This window comes from Puma concolor, chromosome A1 (genome assembly GCF_028749965.1).
Source record: "Puma concolor isolate L17-30 chromosome A1, mPumCon1.1.hap2, whole genome shotgun sequence".
Classification (NCBI taxonomy): Eukaryota; Metazoa; Chordata; class Mammalia; order Carnivora; family Felidae; genus Puma; species Puma concolor.
This window is the reverse complement of record NC_141667.1, coordinates 146,494,228-146,514,495: the sequence shown is the minus strand read 5'-3', so window position 1 is coordinate 146,514,495 and position 20,268 is coordinate 146,494,228. Positions and strand designations below refer to the sequence as shown.

Here is a 20,268-nt window from a genome sequence, read left to right as displayed (position 1 = left end):
ATGAGAATTAAATTAGATACTGTTAAATGCAACACCAAAACATAGTTTTAATAAATGGTATCTAGTTGCAGAAGAGGTAGCAGTCAGAAGTAATGATAGCCCTAGTAGTTAAAACAGTTGTGACTTCTGGTTTTGTTTTGTTTGTAGGAAAAGTGATTTCTCTAATTCTTTCTTCAAGAATTGTACATCAGGTATCCATCTTTCCAAAATGGAAAATTAGTAAATAATGATAGGATTTAAAAATCATGAATACATTTGTATACAGTCTTGTAAAAGAATGAGAAATAATATAGGGGTGTCTGGGTGACTGAGTTGGTTAAGCATCCGACTTCAGCTCAGGTCATGATCTCATGGTCTGTGGGTTCAAGCCCCGTGTTGAACTGCGTGCTGACAGCTCGGAGGCTGGACCCTGCTCCAGATTCTGTATCTCCCGCTCTCTCTGCCCCTCCCCTGCTCTCTCTCTCTCTTTCTCTCAAAAAGAAACTTAAAAAAAAAAAAAAGAATGGAGACTCTGAAATTAGACTGGTATAAATACTGACTCTACCACTTATTACTTGTATGCCCTTTCATACATGTGTAACTACTACCTTATCTGTAAAATAGAGATAAAAACAGTATAGACACCTCATAGGGTTATCATAAGAATAATTCAGGCAGAGTATGTAGCATAGGACCTAAAAGGTATTATAAAGTAATTTTATTAAAAAAAAAACTTCTTTTGGTTAAATATATATTATTCAATTTTATTTATTTCTTTTTTTAATTTTTTAATTTTTTATTAAAAAAAATTTTTTTTAATGTTTATTTATTTTTGAGACAGAGAGACACAGAGCATGAACAGGGGAGGAGCAGAGAGAGAGGGAGACACAGAATCTGAAACGGGCTCCAGGCTCTGAGCTGTCAGCACAGAGCCCAACGCGGGGCTCGAACTCGCGGACCGTGAGATCATGACCTGAGCCGAAGTCGGACGCTTAACCGACTGAGCCACCCAGGCGCCCCTTCTTTCTTTTTTTTTAAATCAAATCAAGAGTTGGATGCTTAACCGACTGAGCCACCCAGGCACCCCCAAGTTATTATTTGTTGTTGTTGTTGTTGTTCACATTTCATACTTATAAAATAGCCACAGCAGTTTTGAAACAAAAAGTACTGGAATCATGAAACATTTTTGTAGTGAGTTTTCCTTATGGCCATGTATTATTTTTTCCTTTAGGTTCACAATATTCTTGCAGAAATGGTGATGGGGGGGATGGTGTTGGAGACCAACATGAATGAGATCGTTACACAAATTGACGCCCAGAATAAACTGGAGAAGTCTGAGGTAAGAATGGAAAGTGCTCTAGGTTTGGTAGAAAGCATGATCACGAATTATGCATGATGTGTAGCTTTCACCGTTTGTCCTTCAGTATCACCCTTTAAGGACAGCTGAGAGGCTTCTTCAGGTTATAAAAAATGGAATATGCATATCTTAGTATGTTCAGTGTTCTGTGACTATTATCCACCTGATAGTGTTGTCTATTCTCTTTTAGTCACAGTTGTAACTAACTGCCTTGGGTAATAAACAGTTCAGATTCTTGTTGCTTGAAAATTAAAGAGATTAGATATTCAAATAATGAAATCAGAATTTGCCCTACAAAACCTAATTCAGTAATTATCAAGGAAATCCAAGAACTGGTATTTTTAAAGACTTATAAATTTAGTGTCACAGAACTATTTCTGGGACAGGAGAGGAGAGGAAATGGGATTCTCATGAGGTATAGAGCATTTCATTTGTTATGGTTTCAGTTGGGGCTTAACAAGCCTGAGTGAACACTGAAAAAAATTCATTGCCTTAATTGCTTAATTCTGGATCCTTCTCAGAGGTCACTTACAAGTTGGCTAAGGCACGTATTTTGTACACTGATACATGCATTCATGGCTTTTACTGCATTCTAGATGAGAAAGATTTGGTTAGTCATATGTGCCTAACTTTGTTCTGTTAGATTAGGTGCATGAGAATCAACCAGCACTTTAGCATTGTATACAGTCCTGCTTGAGAATTTTAGTGATTCTTTCCTCAAGTACTGAATATCAATAACAGGTACTGTAGCTGAGCCACTCAAGTTCACACGATTTTGGTTGTTTCTTGTTATAATAGTGGAAGTTTAGAAAGATGAATAGTCTTGATATCTCATTCAACACTGTATTTGCTACCTTTGATATTTATAGTCATAACTCAGGTTAGAAAAACAAATTGTATATTTATAATTACTAGTTCAAGTTCAGGTGTTTGGTTGATTTAAAGTAAATATTACTATAAAAGCAGCAAGGTATTAAAAATATGCTAGCATTAATTTACAACAGGTGAGTTCTAAAGAGTTTTTATCTTGTTGGTACTTTAAAGGATCAGTTTAACATAATAATGCTGTGCTCATTGGAACAGAATGAAACATAGGATGATGGATAAATCCAGCATCTGAGAATTAGAAATAGTTGAAGCTTTGTTGAACATTTTCCAGTGTTTTCCAATAGCTCTGGATTTCTCTTTATCTCAATTTACCATCCCTATGATTGCCCAAAAGAGATACTTGTAATGGTGAAGAGCTTAAAATTATGATTCTTTTCAATGACTATGTATAGGCTGTGTGTTCTACGGCCATTTTTAAAATACTGGTTTTTGAAAAGGGAAAACAAACTAGATTAATACAGAAAGCTTTGTTTTAGGACAAGGTAAAGAGCCAGAATATTATTGACTATAGTTGGTTTGTCTTATTGTTTAGTATAGTAAGAGATTTACTATAACCTCTGAGCTGTAAAGTCTTAAGTGATAACTTGAAATTTATGTAATCTGTTAAAACTTGCTTTACAAAAATGTGTGGATATAGATTTTAAATGCCAAGAGACAGTGACGCAATCCATTAATAATCTGTCGGAAATGAATGGAAATGTGGTAATTGATGATTTCTGTGTGATTATCTGTAAAAATATATTGACCTTTTGTCTGGAATATTCACATTCCAGGTATTTCTTTAACTTCTTTTCATGGATGGTGTCCTCCTTTTTTTTTTTTTTTTTTTTTGGCCTTGGTTTGCTGTTTATAATACTGACAGAAGTCATGAAGGACCTATTATAATTGCATAATGGATATTTGTTTTCTGATTGTCCAGTACAACTTTGTTAATGAGGCAGTTTTTCTTATCTGTGAAAAGCAGTAAAATACAAAATTTACATTTTCAATGGAAATCATTATAAGAATACTGTAACTTACAAAAAAGTCTTTTCACAGAACCATTTCTATTTAAAATGGTTTTAAGTACTGGTGAAAAAGTACTGATATTTTTCATCCACTGATCATCTTTTAACTCGCACAATCTGCTGTTATCTGGTACAAATTAGGAGAAAAAGAAAATCTGGGAATAAACCACAACATTGTTTTTTATCAAGTATATCTCTAGATGTGATGTCTGCTAATGTTTTAAAGTAGGATTTTGAATTCAAGTGAGGCCATTTAGTCCTGATCATATTTTCAGAAAAATAATGTTGACTTGGTGTAATTTTTCCGTAGTTTTCATACGTATGTTTTGAAGACTACCACCTTTATTCCAGACACATTGAAATGTCGGAAGTTTTCATATGGGTTCCATTTCCCTGTTTCTCTTAACTGGGCATTTATACCAAATATATGAATGATTATAGAATCATCCAGAATTATTTGAGGACACACTATAAGCTTTTTTTATCTGATTCTTACTAACTTTTAGTTAAAATGCAAGCAAACACTTGCCAAGAAAGAATCAAATTCCAGAATATCATGGTTGATGAAAAGACCTGAGGGGTATCATTTTTAAGATTAATTTAAGTGATATTTAGAATATCATTTATCTTTTAGAAATCAGCCTAGGTATATTTAAGGTTAAACCTCTTGAGATGCAACATGGGTATATCTAGGTGCCTTTACCTTGTCAGAAATTGAAGAGTTTATTATTTTGGCTTAAAGGTAGTATATTTCCAGTGACAGTTGGAAGTGAACCACCTCAGTTCCCAGTGTAAGCGAAGATCAGCCAGATCTTTAAGGACAGTAGAAACAACCATATGCTCTGAATGTATTTTCATCTATCCTGATTTGACAGAAAAATGGTTTACTAACAATGGGGTCTGGGAAAAGGTTCAAGCTGGGAGGTTGATGGGTTTGGGAGAAGTTGTCCGAGGCACTCAGGAATCTGCCTGAGGAATACAGGACTCCCTGGGGGTGGGGGTAGAGGGGTGGAGTCGGGGAGACTTGTTAGCTTTTACGTATTTCATGTTATTTTTAAGATGAATAAATGGGATAAATGGGTCTGAATATAGTCACTACTTTTTTAAAGTCAGTCTTCTTTTTTTTCCGAACATCCTGATCTTTCTAGCTCTTTCCATTCTTCTCTCTTACAGACCTTTATCTTTCAATCTCCCAGACAGGACAGGTAGACAAGGTATTGCTGACTTTGAGAAAAATGTACTTTAACAAAGGGAAAGCAAAATGATGTCAAAGGCAATTAATTATTTAGGCCAGACTCAAAAATTCTTTGTGTTAATGAACCCATGTAGTCCCTGTAGCCAATTTTCCATTCTAGTTTCTCCTTGTAGTTTCTTCATCTTTTATTGGACTTACTGTATTTTACTAGTATCTCATCGATGTCATGTTTGTTGTGTTTTGTCTGCCTGCATTGTGAAAGGAAAGTAAATTTTTTGTTCTTTTTTTTTTAACATTGTCATTTAACTGACAAATTACATTTGTAGAAATGACAGTTTACTTTTATATAAAAATTTAGAGTTTATTTCGAGAATCATATGGTAGAATCAATCTTAATTTAACTCTCACAGCTAGTTTTTTCTCCATCTTTCAAATTAGAATTCTAACATAAAATTGCCTGCTGAATTTTGGAAGCTGTGCTTTGAAAACTAAAGGCTTCATGAACCTTTAAAGTTTTGCATACAAAGTGAGAAGCAGTGAAGGCTTAGAATAGTGACTTAAATAGTACTTTCTCTCTCCCCATAATGGTTTTCAGTTCCAAAGTCTTAACAATTGCTTTTATGTTTTTGACTAACAAGTACATATTAAAAGTGGCCAACAAAAAGTATCAGATAACAAGTCTCCTAAAATTGCACTAAATGTTCTAAAAATTGGAATTAAATATTTTGACCAAAATATAATGGCTTTCCAGCATAGCAACCTTCTGACATCCCAAACATATTAGAATAAGACTCAGTAGACTCCTAGCTTCATAAAACTCTATATTCTCTGACATTTCGTGTGCATTTTTTCACACCCTAAATTAACTGTGTAAAGAATTTTTTAGAAATTTCAATCTAAATGATGATGAACAGCTTTTTCTGTACAAAAATCAAAGTGCTTATAGGCCTCCATTAAAAAATTTCAAAGTGAAAATACTATATTGAGTCCCATAGAGGGAAAAAAAAATTTGAATTCACAAAATGCTACTGAGAATTTGGCATTGTTTTTCAGCCGTGAATTTATTACTTTCTGGATGGGTTTGAGAAGCTGCAGCATACAGGTGGCTTATCTTATCCCAAGATTGCGGGTTGTGTCATGAAGCTAGGAGTACGACGTTTGGTCCTTAGATCTGTATTACTTTATCCCTGGAATAGAAAATCCATAATGGTCTCATTTACTCCACTGATCCACGTCACTGCCAATTTCTACGTTCTAGTCTTTAATGTATGTCAGATTGTTATTTTCTAGCCAAGAACTGCTTGGGTCTGTTAACTTCCATCACGAGAACTAGTAATTAGATTTCTTCTCTTTTGAAATCAAGTTTCTATTTTCAAAGAGCAGAGAGTAAGAAAAGTGGCCCTGAGACACAGTGATGTTGGAAGGTCAGGTTGTGAGTTGGTCCCTGCTTCTTACCTTGACATGCAGTTATTCTATTCTTCTACAAAATTACAGTGAGGACCCCCTGAGGTCATTGGCACAGTCAGAACTAGTTCTGTTAAATCTGCGAATTGGGCACGAATCTGCTATATTTATCTCACACAGGCAAATCCTGTGCTTGAAATGAAAATATACCTGAAGATTATATAAAACGGATTATATGATTGGGACGGTTTATAAATTTTTAAATATTCTAATTATGATAAAACTTTTTGATAAAATGTTCCAGTTCTTGCTCCCTAAAGGACTGTCATTAGCAGCATTTCTAATCTGTTTGTTTCTAATTGTAATATTAAAGCACTGCCTTTAAAGCAAAGAACAAGCCTGTTACAAGATCCCAGATTAAGTTATTCTACCTTACGTTCAGAAAGTAAAATACTGACATTTCCTATTTTGCTCAAAATGTGCATTCAAGAACTGCCATTATTTTGTTAATGATTTTGAGTCTGAAACCATTTAATACTGTGTTTATTAATGTTGATGTTCTTTCACTTTGCTGTTAGGTCAAAATTATGAATGTGCATATAGCAGCTGCCAGCAGGAAGGGTGGGTAAAGGTTTCAGTAGGTACAAATTAATCCCCCTACCATCTTACTTGGCATTTCAAGCTGGGAAAAATATTTCAAGATGGTAGGATAGTATTTTATGTCTTAGATGAAATAAATATCTAGATTCTTTCCTTTTCCCTTCGAGAAAGTCAATTGCTTTATTGCATGAGGAGAAGGGAGCCTTTGAAATATATTTTAGCAATGCTGCTTTTTCACTTTTGCTTGCACATATTTTGTTTATTTTTGGGTCTGGCAATTTAAAAACAAAATCAAAAACAAATCATATCCATCCATTACTATCTTTGTGATTCAAGTGCTTGAAATTTTCGAGAGTATGTCTGTATAAGTCTTCTATCTGTTTGGCCTCATTTTGGTATACTTGCAGACTTCATTTTGTTTTCTTTCTCTTAATTCTGTTAATTTATTTAATCCCATGGGAGAGAAAACATGACCATCCTTTTATATACTGTACTTCATTCTCTCATCCAATTCATACTCTTAACTGCTTTGGAGTCACATATTTATTTTTGTTAGTGGAGTCGCTGCAGTCGGCCTGCCATGGTGGTGCTCGAGTACAATAACATAGACAGAAACAAGTTATTTCTCCAGTAGGGTTTCATTCTTTTTATTTCTGCTTTGTGTCAGCTGCGTAATCTCAGATCTTTAAGAGAGCTATGTTGTGCTGTCAGAGTATCTTAATTTTACATTTTACATTGTACACACTACTAACAAGTCAGGTAAGCCTAATTTCTGTAAATTTTAGTGTCCAAAAAAAACCAAACAAACTAGTACACATTATCTTGTTGCTTTGAATGTATGTTACTGAAGGAAAAATAATCTTAACTAAGATAAAATTTACTTTATACCTCTGTGTTGGCAAACTAATCTCCTGATGGCAAATTACCTCATTTATATTTTTTTCTTTAATAAAAATGTTTCAGACTTCACTGTCATGGAAGTCTGAAAAAGAAGTTTGTTTTACAGCACTTCTGGTATTGACCACCTGAATAGTCTTTTTTTTTTTTTAAAGCCCTTCATTTTTATATAGAGATATTGAAAGCTCATTTAAGCATCTGTTTACTGATCAGCAGTCCTACTTACATTTTTCTTATATTTCATATTCTGCAGAATCTGATTTCTTAAAATGTTAGTTTAATTAAAACTTAATTGAAGTACACATTACAGATTTTTTTTATTTCCTACCATTTAAATTCATGACGTACTACACAAAAGTGTTGAACATGCTTGAGAAATAATTTGATTCTCTTAATTCATTTGCGTGTTCCGAATAGTTACCATCCTTTGCATGTCTACGGCTTGCTGCTTATGTTTAGAGGAATTGTAGTTTGTTGTACTTAGAAACTTCTTTTGGTTTTACATAATAAGAACTTGGCACATATATGCTATTTAAATCAATTGCTATATTGACTTTATGTATTCTCATTAGCAGCTAACAGTCGACACCATCTTTGGTCACAAAGAAACGACTTAATCTAAAGAAATTTAACAGGACGCATTTTTATTCTCATTTTCTTTGCTCAGGTTCAGTCTAGAGCTGTTCATGGTACAGGGTGGTATGGAAAAGAAGGCTTTCTGACAATGACATTTAATACTGACAAAAATTATTTTCACTCTTTATAAAAGTTAAAACCTTTAACTTTTTTATAGCATCCAGTAAAACACACACACATATTTACTTTCTCTCTCTGTCTCAGTAATAAAGTCCTCTAATAATTCCTGCCTTTTAAAATATTTGTATTCAAATATCTTATCAATACTTTTTCATAATCTACTCATCATTTGTACCCTGTATAGACACATCCAAGTAAAAATGGTGGCAAGTGGTTTTTAATTAGAAAGATACGAGCTCCAGGATGGCTGTAATTCTGTAAAATAATTTTTGTTCCTTGGCAGACAACAGATTTTGGGCGAAAGGAAGAGAGCCTATAAGATGGATCCTTCTTTGGTCCTAAACCATTCTAAATTTTGGTAGCTAGACGTTGAACTTGAGATAATCAGGTTAAAGACCCTTTTGGATAAATATGCAATATTTATTCATATCTCCAACATCTTTTGGGGGTACACAAATTAACTGCATTGCTTCAGGTAGGTATAAATGTAGAGGTCAATGAAAAACAACTAACCTCTATTCACTTACAAAAATTGAATACTCCAGCCCTATTCATTTTCAATTGGATATGGAGTGTTTCATTTATATCACCCTATCACCCTTATCATTGCCTGTGTGGACCATAGCTATTATTAATATTATTTTACTGATTTTTCTATTATTTCCAATTCTGACTTGATAATCCATGGCTTTTATTTCATTGCTTAACAATGTTTGTATCCTTTATTCAGCAAATAGTTTACACTGGCCTATTTTGTATCAGTCAAGATTTTTCTCAGGTAACAGCTTTATTATTACTCTTATTTTAATTAACAAAAGAGGTAGGATTACATATAAGAAAAAGACCTAAAAGTTCAAAAAGGGACTTAAAACTAGTGTTTCTAATTACACAGACATTGTCTCATATGTTTAATTGAAGCAAAGTGGAAGATTTGTTTCTGTTACCTAATTGTCTGCTTTTGTGCAAGATGATGTGTGCCACTGAATTCAGACGTGTTTGTTGGCTTTCTTATATCACCTGAATAAAAATGGATGAAATCTAAATATAAATTAAATCCCAAAAGTATGAAGACTCTTGTAGCTATTTGAGAAAGATGATACATTTGCATTTTTCTTTTAAATTTTAAGCATATTTTCTTTGAAAATTATTTCACAGATTATAAATTTCCCTATTAAGAATAAAGCCAAATATCGTACACTAATGCTACTAGAAGCTTTAAAATTCAGTTATTTATAGAAATACTGCCTTTTGTATTCATGCTATTCTGTCTCTAAATTTGTATATTGTAAACTGAACATATGTCATTGAATCTACTTTATATGACAAAGTATTTTTAATCATTATATTGTCTCTAATGCATCGAAGGGTTGGAAAGATCCTCTTTGTTGCAGTCTCATTTTCAGGCAGAACTGTTCTCTTTGGACTGAGGCTTTACTTGAAAAGCCTGATTTTTTTTTTTCAATGTTTTAGAACTTTCCTAGAAAAGTTTAGAAGAGCCTCCACAATTACAAGAATTTTTTTAAAAAAATTTGTCGTTTTGAAATGTTTTAAGGAGTTGGCTCTAAGTAAAGAAACTAAGCAAGCATGATCTATTACTTTCAGTTTTTATTTCATAGCACAGTTTGATAATAAATGCTATTTCAAAAGCAAAAAGAAAACAAAAAACAATAACAACAAAAAACAAACCCAAATCCATCATGTTGTTGCAAGAGATGTTTAAAAAGGAACTAATGTAAAATATGCCTCATGCTTCTGTTATAAGTCAGTAAGTCAGGATATAGGTGAAGATGTAGTTTTTGTCATCTGCATATTGTATGTGGTATCTAAGCACAGGTTAATTTATTTGTATGTAAATCTTTCCGTTGTTATCATTGCATGTATTCGCTGTACTTTTTAATGTGTCAACTGTTTTCTCTTTATAGATTAGAATTTCAAAGTAACCATCCCATACCAATTCCAACTACCATCTGGTCTCTAAGCTTGTTATATGAAAATCTTTTATCATTGTCCTCCATTTTTAGTGTTTTTTGATGAGCTACACCTGAGTTGTACATTTTCTTTTTCTTTTATTTGCTTCTGTATACAGGCTGGCTTAGCGGGAGCTCCAGCCCGTGCTGTATCAGCTGTAAAGAATATGAATCTTCCTGAGATCCCAAGAAATATTAACATTGGTGACATCAGTATAAAAGTGCCAAACCTGCCCTCTTTTAAATAAAAAAAAATTAAAAAGGCCACTCCCAGGTAAAATCCAGGGGGAAAAGTCATCTAAGTTTACCATGCAGTTGTTTACCAAAAATAGAGGAGGAGAGTCTTAACTTTTGCTCTTGGATTGAAGTCAAGGTACTGTAGAGAAGTTGTGTAAAACCCGTACGGAAGTTCAATGTTGCTTTTCCTGCTCAGTGATTTTGAAGAAATGGGGTAGTTCCAGTGTGATACTTCACTTTCTTTTCTAAACTGCATTCCCGTGCCCACCTAAGGCATGCCTCTATGTATTGGCTACTACAGTATTTCAAAAGGTGTGTGAGACATTTCTTTCAACTATGTACAATCCAACTGTTGGTGTTTTGTATGGATCACAAGTGCAGCATTCCATAGTTCTTTCTGTTATTTGTCACACTTGTTATTTAAAGAACCAAGTATGTATTGCATGAAAACATTATGATCTTTTTCTCTTAGTTTAAATAAACTCCAAGGTAACTGGACTTCTAAAACACCTTTCTGTTTGCCTGATATCTACTTTAGCAATAATTTTTTTACGACCCTCTGACTCAACAAAGTAAATAAAAGTATATTTTATCACTGTTAAGCAGCTGTTGATGTTGATTTATTTAATTGAATAAATATTCAAAAACTGGTGAAATCATTCTAAAACTCCGTTATTTCAGAAGCCAAGTGTGTGAGGTCACACACTGTGTAGAGAACTGGGGTGGGAGATGACAGATTTTTTTCTAAAATCCGTAGTGAGAAATTGCAACATCTTGTTTTATACAGATAGCTTTAAGTCTTTCATCCGGTCCCTTCTCCCTTCTTGCTCAGATGACAAAAAACAGTTGTGGCAAATACCTCGTTGCTTTTGAACACAAACCCCTGTGGGGCTCCACTTGACTGTTGCACCCCAAAGTCAAGCTGTTTTCTTTTTTTTTTTTTTTTTTTAATGTTTATTCATTTTTGAGAGCGAGAGAGACAGAGCACGAGCCGGGGAGGGGCAGAGAGAGAGGGAGACGCAGAATCCAAAGTAGCCTCCAGGCTCCCAGCTGTCAGCACAGAGCCCAGAGCCCGAGGCGGGGCTCGAACTCACAGACCGTGAGGTCATGACCTGAGCCGAAGTCGGACGCTCAACCGACTGAGCCACCCAGGTGCCCTAACCTCATTGTTTTCTTAAGTTTCATCACTCATGTTCTGATTTGTCACTATTGGTCCACACTTTCTTATTTGCTCTTCTCTTCTGGACCGTGAATTGGGTTCCTCTTCCAGTTAGGCCGAAGTTTGTTTTTCTTGTTTTTTGTTTTCGTGATTTTTACAATTCTAGTCCTTCTCAGATGTTCTCTTCGACACATTTCCTTAGATTTGTGGCACGTGTGAATTTTACCCCATGAGCTCTGGGATGTAAGAAAAGTCATTTTTTTTTTGACGGAACTGTCAAAATGAGAACCATCTGTAATGTTGCTGCAAATTGATCCCTAGAATATACTGTTAAGTGAGAAAAGCAAGATGGAAAAACATATTAGTCAACAGTTGGGCAAAACCAGCTGACACAAGGCTAATTTTATAATAAACGGTTGGATGTCTTGTGTAGCTTATTGATACTGTATTGAGTGTGAAAAACAACCATCATATGGGTGTTTTTTTGCTTGTTTACCTTTGTGATTTCGTGGCTGACTGGAGCCGCCCAGCATCAGGAGAGAGTTTTGTGCCGCATATCCCTAGCCTGGGGAAAGGTAAATATTCAAAATGTGAAGTACAGTTTCTACTGCATGTATATTGCTTTTGCACCATCATGAAGTCAAACAGTTGTTAAGTTTGCACGATTGTAAGTTGGAGACTCCCTGTATAATGAGTTTAACATTTGAATCAGTAGGCTGAGTAAAGCAGATTTGGCCTTCCAAATGTGGGTGGGCCTTACCCAATCAGTTGAAGGTCTGAGTAGAATAAAAGTGCTCATTCTCATCCAAATAAGAGAGATTTCCTTCTACCTGACTGCTTTCAAATTGGAATCTCAGGGGCACCTGGGTGGCGCAGTCGGTTAGCGTCCGACTTCAGCCAGGTCACGATCTCGCGGTCCGTGGGTTTGAGCCCCGCATCAGGCTCTGGGCTGATGCCTCAGAGCCTGGAGCCTGTTTCCGATTCTGTGTCTCCCTCTCTCTCTGCCCCTCCCCCATTCATGCTCTGTCTCTCTCTGTCCCAAAAAAAATAAATAAAAAACATTGAAAAAAAATTGGAATCTCAGCTTTCTCCTGCCTTCAGACAAACTGAAACATCAGCTTATCCTGGGTCTCAAGTCTGCAAGCCTTCAGACCAGAATTACAGCATTGGCCCTCCTGGTTCTCGGGCATTCAGATTCGGACTGGAACTTCACCTTCGGCTCTCTTAGGTCTCCAGATTGCTGACTCACTCTGTAGATCTTGGGACTTGCCAGCCTTCATAATCACGTGGGCTAATCCTTTGTACTAAACCTCTTTACTTAAATAAAGTCATGGTGTTGGTGATATTTTTTAAATAACGTAAGACATTTATTATAAAACTCAGTTCAATTCTGAAAGCAGGAAAAAGCCAATGTCCCAGTTTGAAGACAGGCAGGAGGAATTTTCTCATACTTGGATGAGGGTCAGCCTTTTTATTTGATTCATGTCTTTGACTGATTGGGTGAGGCCCACCCTCATTAGGGAGAGCTGTCTGCTTCACTCAGTATAGTGATTTTAATGTTAATTTCATGCAAAAACCCTCAGAAACATCCTCAATGTTTAAGCAAATGTCTGGGTACCCCTGTGGCCCAGCCAACCATCACAGTAGGCTACCAATTATCTAAGAAAAAGAGAATGAGTGTGTTTGTGTGTGTGTGTGCATGTGTTTATGTATTTTTTATTTCTCTTTTTTTTTTTTTTTGAGAGAGAGAGAGAGGCAGAGTGTGAGTCGGGGAGTGGCAGAGACAAAGGGAGACACAGTTGAAGCGGGCTCCAGGTTCTGAGGTGTCAGCACGGAGCTCAACGCGCTGGAACCCACAAGCTGTGAGATGGTGACCGGAGCCGAAATTGGACACTCAACCAAATGAGCCACCCACGCGCTCCTGTATTTATAGTTAAAAAAAATTTTTTTTTTACGTTTGTTTATTATTGAGAGACAGAGAGAGACAGAGCATGAGCATGGGAGAGGCAGAGAGAGGGAGACACAGAATCTGAAGCAACCTCCAGGCACTGAGCTGTCAGCACAGAGCCCAACACAGGGCTCGAACTCACAAACCGCGAGATCATGACCGGGGCCGAAGTCGGACGTTTAACCAACTGAACTACCCAGGTGCCCTGCTCCTGTATTTACATTTTTAAATGGAAGGATACACTCTATAGTTTTTTAAATCTGTCTGTAGTGAGAGGGAGGACACAGAGCAGAAGTTGGGGGCTAGAAGCTGGACTTCTCATGATGTTCTAGGGTACATTTTTGGGGGCGAAGTACTCATTCCCTCCACTGCTGGCAGTGTTGGTGGCTGAGCACATTGAGCAGAGTTGCTGTTTGAGAACTGCCACCAGCCGAAGAGAGTTAACTCAACTTAAGTAATGACTTCTCTCCAAAGACCTACATCAAGGTTATCAAAGTGCAGCCCCCTTGGCTAAGGCAGGACAACTTTGGAAGGCCATCTCAGCCCCAGGGCTACCCATGACATCAGTTGAGGCCTTTGTTGTGAGTGCCTTGCTTATTTAACTACGTTTCTCTGCCTCATCCTCCTTCCTACAGACGCTTACAGGCTTTGATCCCAGTGGCGTACCACAGTGAATGTCTTGGATGCAGATCTCCATCTGAGACTTATTCAGGGCAGCCCATCTAAGGCAGCTGTATAGGCCAATTATGGTCTCAGGAGGCAGATCCTAAAATAACGGTTTGGAGCTGGATCACCCACTGACAGGCTGCCAACGGAGGACCCTATTATTGGGGGCACATGGAACGTGGATCACCACCAGCATGCCGTAGCAAGGTAATCGTTGAAACTTCCACTGGAATGAGTGGATACTAGAAATGCTCTGGTAGGGACAATGTCTTAGGCATTTGAGAAGTTCAAGAGAAGTAGTAATTACAAAGAGTACGGAATTGGAGGGTGGCTGCTGGGGGCAGTCCGTGCGTTAGAGAAACCTGAGGGTGATTAATCACCAATTAGAGGCTGTGTATGAAAGCCACAGGGCCTTCTTGATAGCATTTATATAAAAAGAGTGGGAGGGTGGAAGATGCCAAGGATCAGGGCCAGGACGTGACCCTAGGGTTGGCAGAACTCAAGAGAAGATTGGATTCAAGCAGCATCGTGTCTGCTAAGCCAAGGTCAGGGAGATGATCAGAAAGAAGGAGGACCTGAAACCTGGGATGAGGACATCTGGGCTTACCTGTGGAAGCAGCCCGCTTCTTCCGTTACGCTACCATTCACTGCCTTCCTGTTCCGTGCTGAAAGAGGATGTGTTAACTCCTGCCTCGCAGGATAACATGTACCCTCCTCGGGATTGCCTCCCCTGCTCTGACGCTAAGCCAGGAGGTAAGAAGAAGACACAACACAGGATCAAGTGCCGGCCTGCCAAAGTTGCTGCAGAACCTTGCCCAAATAAACTCGGAGGAGCCAGGAAGAGTATATACGAGCCAGGATCCTGAGGATTCTGGGTCAAGGGAGGAAGGAACATAAAGTTGGGTGAGAGAGTTTATTTATATGTAGGCACTTGCCAATGATAAAAGATTTAGCTCTGGCAGAGACCTGAGGAGACCGTGCCAGTACATGGCTAGGGTAGTTCTTGGAAGCTTGGAGAAAGCCTTAGTCACCTAGCTGGGCCCAGCTAAGTATCACAGAACTTCCAAGGCGAACAAGGAGAAGAAGGGATCAGAAAGCTCAGAGAAGGGGCGCCTGGGTGGCTTGGTCACTTAAGCATCTGACTTGGGCTCAGGTCATGATCCCATGGTTCATGAGTTCGAGTGCCGTTTTGGATTCTGTGTTTCCCTCTCTCTCTGCCCCTCCCCTTCCTTGTCTCTCTCTGTCTCAAATAAACATTAAAAAAAAAAAAAAAGCTCAGAGCAGTGTGTGTGTGTTAGACTGAAAATACTGTGTAATGTGAGACAGCACAGAGGTTCCTCCATTTACCAAAGCAGTAAGGAGTGTGCTGTGTAAAGGGACACCATCCTCAGTCCATAGAGTAAGAGCTGCGGTAGAAAGGAAGACTTAAGTGGGCACTTTGCAATTGCCCCCATACTCTCAGCCAAGATAGTCAGTAAATAGTGATATCGCATCTTGCGTAGAAGCGAGGGATTAAGTGCCACACTCGAAGACCTAAATGATGCAAGAACGGTGGCCTCTGCATACCCACTTAATTGTCTAGTGTGTTCCCTGCAGGTGGGTCTTGGAGGATGACAGAGAGCGCCTGCAAACTTGACCGAGTTGTAGGTCCAGCTGTAGCTGCTGCACCAGACACGGCATCTTTGTTAAGGGAGGTGAGCAAGGGCTCACATGGATGGAGTGCGGCCACTGATCTGGTAAACGCCTACTTTTTTGTCCCCTGTTCAGAGGGACAGAAAGTTGATGTTATGGCTACACAACACAGTGTGCTCTAAATATTTAACTCGCCTGCCCTCAATAATAATACAGTCCCGGGGCCCCTGGGTGGCTCAGTCAGCTGGGCATCCAAGTTTGGCTCAGGTCATGATCTCATGGTCCATGAGTTCGAGCCCCGTGTCGGGCTCTGTGCTGACAGCTCGGAGCCTGGAGCCTGCTTCGGCTTCTGTGTCTCCCTCTCTCTGCCCCTGCCGCCTCTCAAAAGTAAATAAACATTAAAAATTTTAATAATAATAATAATACAGTCCCAAGGGGTCTGGACCATGTGACATAGGATCACATTGGTTCATGGATAACACTCGGTTACGTGAGTTGGATGAATGAGGAGTTGCAAGCATGGTGAAGGCCTTGTTAAGACACATGCCCTCCACGGTAGGAGATAAGCCTACCGTAACATTTTTAGGGAGCCAGTGATCTAGGGTATTCCAGGGTGTCCCTTTCAAAGTAAAAAACAGTATTTCACAACTCCTACTCCGTGGCAAGCACAGTGGTTGGTAGGCGTCTTCAGACTCTGGAGGTGGCATATTCCAGACTGGGAACACTGTTCCGGTTCATTTACACAAATAGCATCTCATCTAGTTTTGAGAGTGGCCCAGAACACAAGAGGGATCTGGGTCCAGGTTGCAACGCAAGTGATCTTGCCTCTTGGACCATGCTGCCTGACATACCCAGTGATATTTGAGCTGTCAGCAATGGAAAAAGATGCCATGCAGTGTCCATGGCACGGCCCAGTTGGAGAGTTGACAACATAAACTTCCTATGAGTCTGCAACCATCCCTTGCCACCTGCAGTGTGAAATTATACATCATTGAAACCCAATTCCTTGGATGCCCCTGGGTTCTGGTTGAGACAAGCACGTGATCTTGGAAATGATCACGCATCCCGAACGGAGCTGGGATCTGCCAGGCGCAGAACCATAAGGTTCGGTGGACCCAGCAACAGTGTGTAGGAAGGTGCAAGTGATACATGGGAAAGAATGGGATCAGAGGGCACAGATCAGCTGCACAAATCCTGACACCCGTTTCCCTTTCTGCTGTTGACCAGTGCCTCTCCTTTGGCTCCGGGGAAGGATCATGGTGAGGAGAAATCCTTCCCTGGTGCAGAGCTTTGGGTGGTATACCCGGACATGTACTGTGTGCAAAGTGGCCCAAGACTCAAAGGTAATAGCTGATGGTATGGCTGGCTAGGCAAAGGCCTGGAAAGAGAGAGATTGGAAGATCAGGGGTGAGGAGATGTGAGGAGAGGCATGTGAATAGACCCATAGGAATGAGCATGAAAATATGAAGATTGTTGAATCACGTGTTCTATGTATCGCAGAAGAGACACTATACTACCAAACAGAATGACTCAGGAAAGTGTCCGTGTGCTTCTGTAATAGGCCACTGCAGTGTGGATACAGTGGGAGCTTGAACAGAGTAGCGAAAGGTGGTGGTTACACATGGGTCCAACAGTGTGAGCTCCTTCTCACCAAGGCTGATTTAGCTCCAGCTTGTGTCGAATGTTCTGTCTGCCAGTAACAGACCAACACTTAGCCCCTGATAACAGCACCTTCCTTTGTGGAAACCAAGAAGCCACTCGGTGACAAGTAACTTTGGACCCCTTCCATCTTAGAAAAGGGTGTGAGTTATCCTGACTAGAACTGACACATATTCTGGTTGTGAGTTTACCTTTTCTGGCTGCATCGTCTCTACCAACATCACAATGCAAGGATTTGCAGAGCATTTGACGGACCTACATAGGATCCTACATACCATCATAAAGAACCAAAGAATCCCCTTTACAACAAAGGAGACACAGCAATAAACACAGAACAATGAGATTGACTGATCCTGTCATTGGCTGCCAAACTCAGAAGCTGCTGGGCTCATAGAGTGATGGAATATCCTTTTTATTTTTATTTTTTAGTTTTGGAATATCCTCTTTAAAAGGCACACCTGAAGCAACAGGCAGGAGAGCCCACCCTGAAAAGATGGCACCGCATTCTCCAGGGTGTGACATATACTCTGAACCAACAATCATTATGTGGTGTTGTGTTGTCAGTAGATATACTACATGGATCCAGGTACCAAGGGATAGAAGTAAGCATAGCACTCCCAGTGACCCACCAGGGGAATCTGTTTCCTGTTCTCGCGACTCTAGGATCTGTGGATACAGAGGCCTTGGTTCCCGCCAGAGGCACAACAAGAGTTTTAAACGTTATAGCTGCCTTCCATTCATTTCAGGCTCCTCCTATCAAAAGACCAGTTGGCAAAGAAAAGAGCCTCTGTCCACCACTCCTCCATGGCTCCTTGACATCTGACCAAAAAAAGTCCTTCACAGCAATAGACCTACAACATACAATCAACATACAGAAATCAGTTGCATCTCTACACACTAACAATTGAAATGCTTAAAAAAGCAACAAAGAAAAATATCCTAGTCACAGTAACCTCAAAACTAACAAAATAAGAATAAATTTAACTAGGGAAGTGAAAGATCTATACAATGAAAACTGTAGGACTTCGCTGAAAGAAATCAAAGAAGGCACAAACAAATGGAAAGTCATTGCGTGTTCATCGATGGGAAGAATTAATATAGTTACAATGTCCAAACTACCCAAAGCCCCATTACCCATACTACCTTATTGTTTATTTTTACCTTTGCTAGAGTATTGTGCACTTTCATTTACTTCTATGTAAGTAATTAGCATCTTTTCATTTCAGCTTGAGGAACTTCTTTGAGCATTTCTTGCAAGGCAGGTCTCGTGGTGGTTAACTCCCTAAGTTTTGTCTGAGAAACCCTTTGTTTCTCCTTCATATTTGAAGGATAACATGACCATAAAAGTATTGTGGGCTGGCAGTTTTTATTTTTTAGCACGTAAAAATGTCATTCTATTCTCTCCCGGCTTGTAGCATTTCTGCTGAGAAATCTGATACTCTAATGGGGGTTTCTTTGTCAGTTGTGTTCTTTTTTCCCCTGGCTGCCTTTATGGTTCTTTATCATTGATTTTTGACAGTTTCATTGTAATGTGTCTTGGAGAAGATTTTTTGCACTGAGATAAGTTTGTTCTATAGGTTTCTTGGACTTGTATTTCCAGTTCCTTCCCCAGGGTTGGGAAATTCTCAGCTAGTATTTCTCTAAATATACTCTCTGCTCCCTTTACCCTCTCTTCTCTTTCAGGTAGACCAGTTATTGTTATATATGTACTTCTTACCTTATCCAATAGCTCTCATAGGATGCCTTCACTTTTTTAAAATCTTAGTTCTCTCTCTTCTTCTAACTGGATTATTTCTAAATATTTATCCTCCAGATCATTAATTCTTTTTTCAGTCTAATCTGTACTATTTCCTAGGCTCTAATGCATTCTTCCTTGGATTCACTGAATTCTTTAGCTCCAGAATGTCTGTCTGGTTCTTTTTAAAATTTTCCATTTCTTTGGTGCAGAACTCCTCTGAAGAACTCCTTAATTTTATTCCTGAGTTTCTTGAACTGCCTTTCTGAGTTTTCTTGTAATCTGTTGAATCTCTTCATAACAGCTATTTTGAATTCTTTATCACTCAGATCACTGTTCTATGTCTTTGGGTTTGATTGCCGGAGAATTATCACTTTCTTTTTGTGATACCATATTACCATGATGTTTCATAGTGTTTGATGAAACGTGCCTCTGTTGTTGCATCTGAAGTAGCACACACTTGTCTTGTTCTTTCTGACAATTCTACAGACTAGCAGTTAGAAACTTGGTTTTCCACAAGGTGGCAGTATATCTCAAATTTTTGGTTTCTCTTCCCCGGAACTGGCTCTGGGGCAGCACTGGGGAGGGCACACTTTAAAAAGCTGGTATAAAGAAAGGTGGTTGGGTGGGGGGAAAGGGTGTGAACTTAGCACCTGGGGATTTGTGGGTGCCCACTGCCTGAAAGAGGGATCCTTGAGTGGGGGTACTCCCAGAGTTTTATGGGCAGACCTTCCACTGAGATCTTAAAGCAGACAGCATGAAACTCCTACCTTCAAAGCCTTGGTTATTCTAGTCTGCCTCTTTCCTTTTCTCTCCTCTCCATCCCCCACTCCCCACCCCCTAGTAATGGAGGTCCCTCCTCAGAAACCATACTCCTGGAAGAAAACAGGTCCCTCTGTCTGAGACCTGCTCAGCCCGGTGGTCAGTTAGTCACACATCTTTTGCTTTCTACTTCTTCTGTGTGGGAGGTCACTGTCGTTGCTGCTGGCAAAACCCCAGGGCACTGCAGCGCCACCCTGGGGAATGGGACTGACTCCTTAATATCCTCCTTCCCCTCTGTCTCCATACTCATCTCTGTCCTGCTCCGATGGCGTGCCTGCTTCTCCATCAGGCTGCTAGAACTCCACGAATTTTCTACATCCCTTGCATGTCTGCTCTGTTTTGTATTCTCCACTTTTGCTT

The 20,268-nt window shown here is 38.9% G+C and overlaps 1 protein-coding gene and 1 long non-coding RNA gene across 7 annotated transcripts in view; one reads left to right on the top strand and one right to left on the bottom strand.

The window, feature by feature from the left end:
* AP3S1 (adaptor related protein complex 3 subunit sigma 1) overlaps positions 1-10,889 on the top strand; it is a 75,199-nt gene extending 64,310 nt beyond the window's left edge. For 2 of the 6 annotated variants that reach the window (XM_025923417.2, XM_025923412.2), the window contains 3 exons: positions 1,211-1,318; positions 4,405-4,445; positions 10,170-10,311. In XM_025923417.2, coding sequence (XP_025779202.1) covers positions 1,211-1,318; positions 4,405-4,440 — 144 coding nt within the window. In that variant the 3' untranslated portion in view covers positions 4,441-4,445; positions 10,170-10,311. Of the gene's footprint in view, positions 1-1,210; positions 1,319-4,404; positions 4,446-8,813; positions 8,862-10,169 lie in introns of all 6 variants that reach the window. The other 4 variants (XM_025923411.2, XM_025923410.2, XR_015250728.1 and 1 more) reach the window with 3 other exon arrangements.
* Positions 10,890-11,455: 566 nt separating this feature from the next.
* Positions 11,456-20,268, bottom strand: part of LOC147584537 (uncharacterized) — a 32,165-nt gene continuing 23,352 nt past the window's right edge. Inside the window, exon 4 of the long non-coding RNA XR_015250746.1 lies at positions 11,456-11,773. This is a non-coding gene — a long non-coding RNA (uncharacterized LOC147584537). The remainder of the gene's footprint in view (positions 11,774-20,268) is intronic.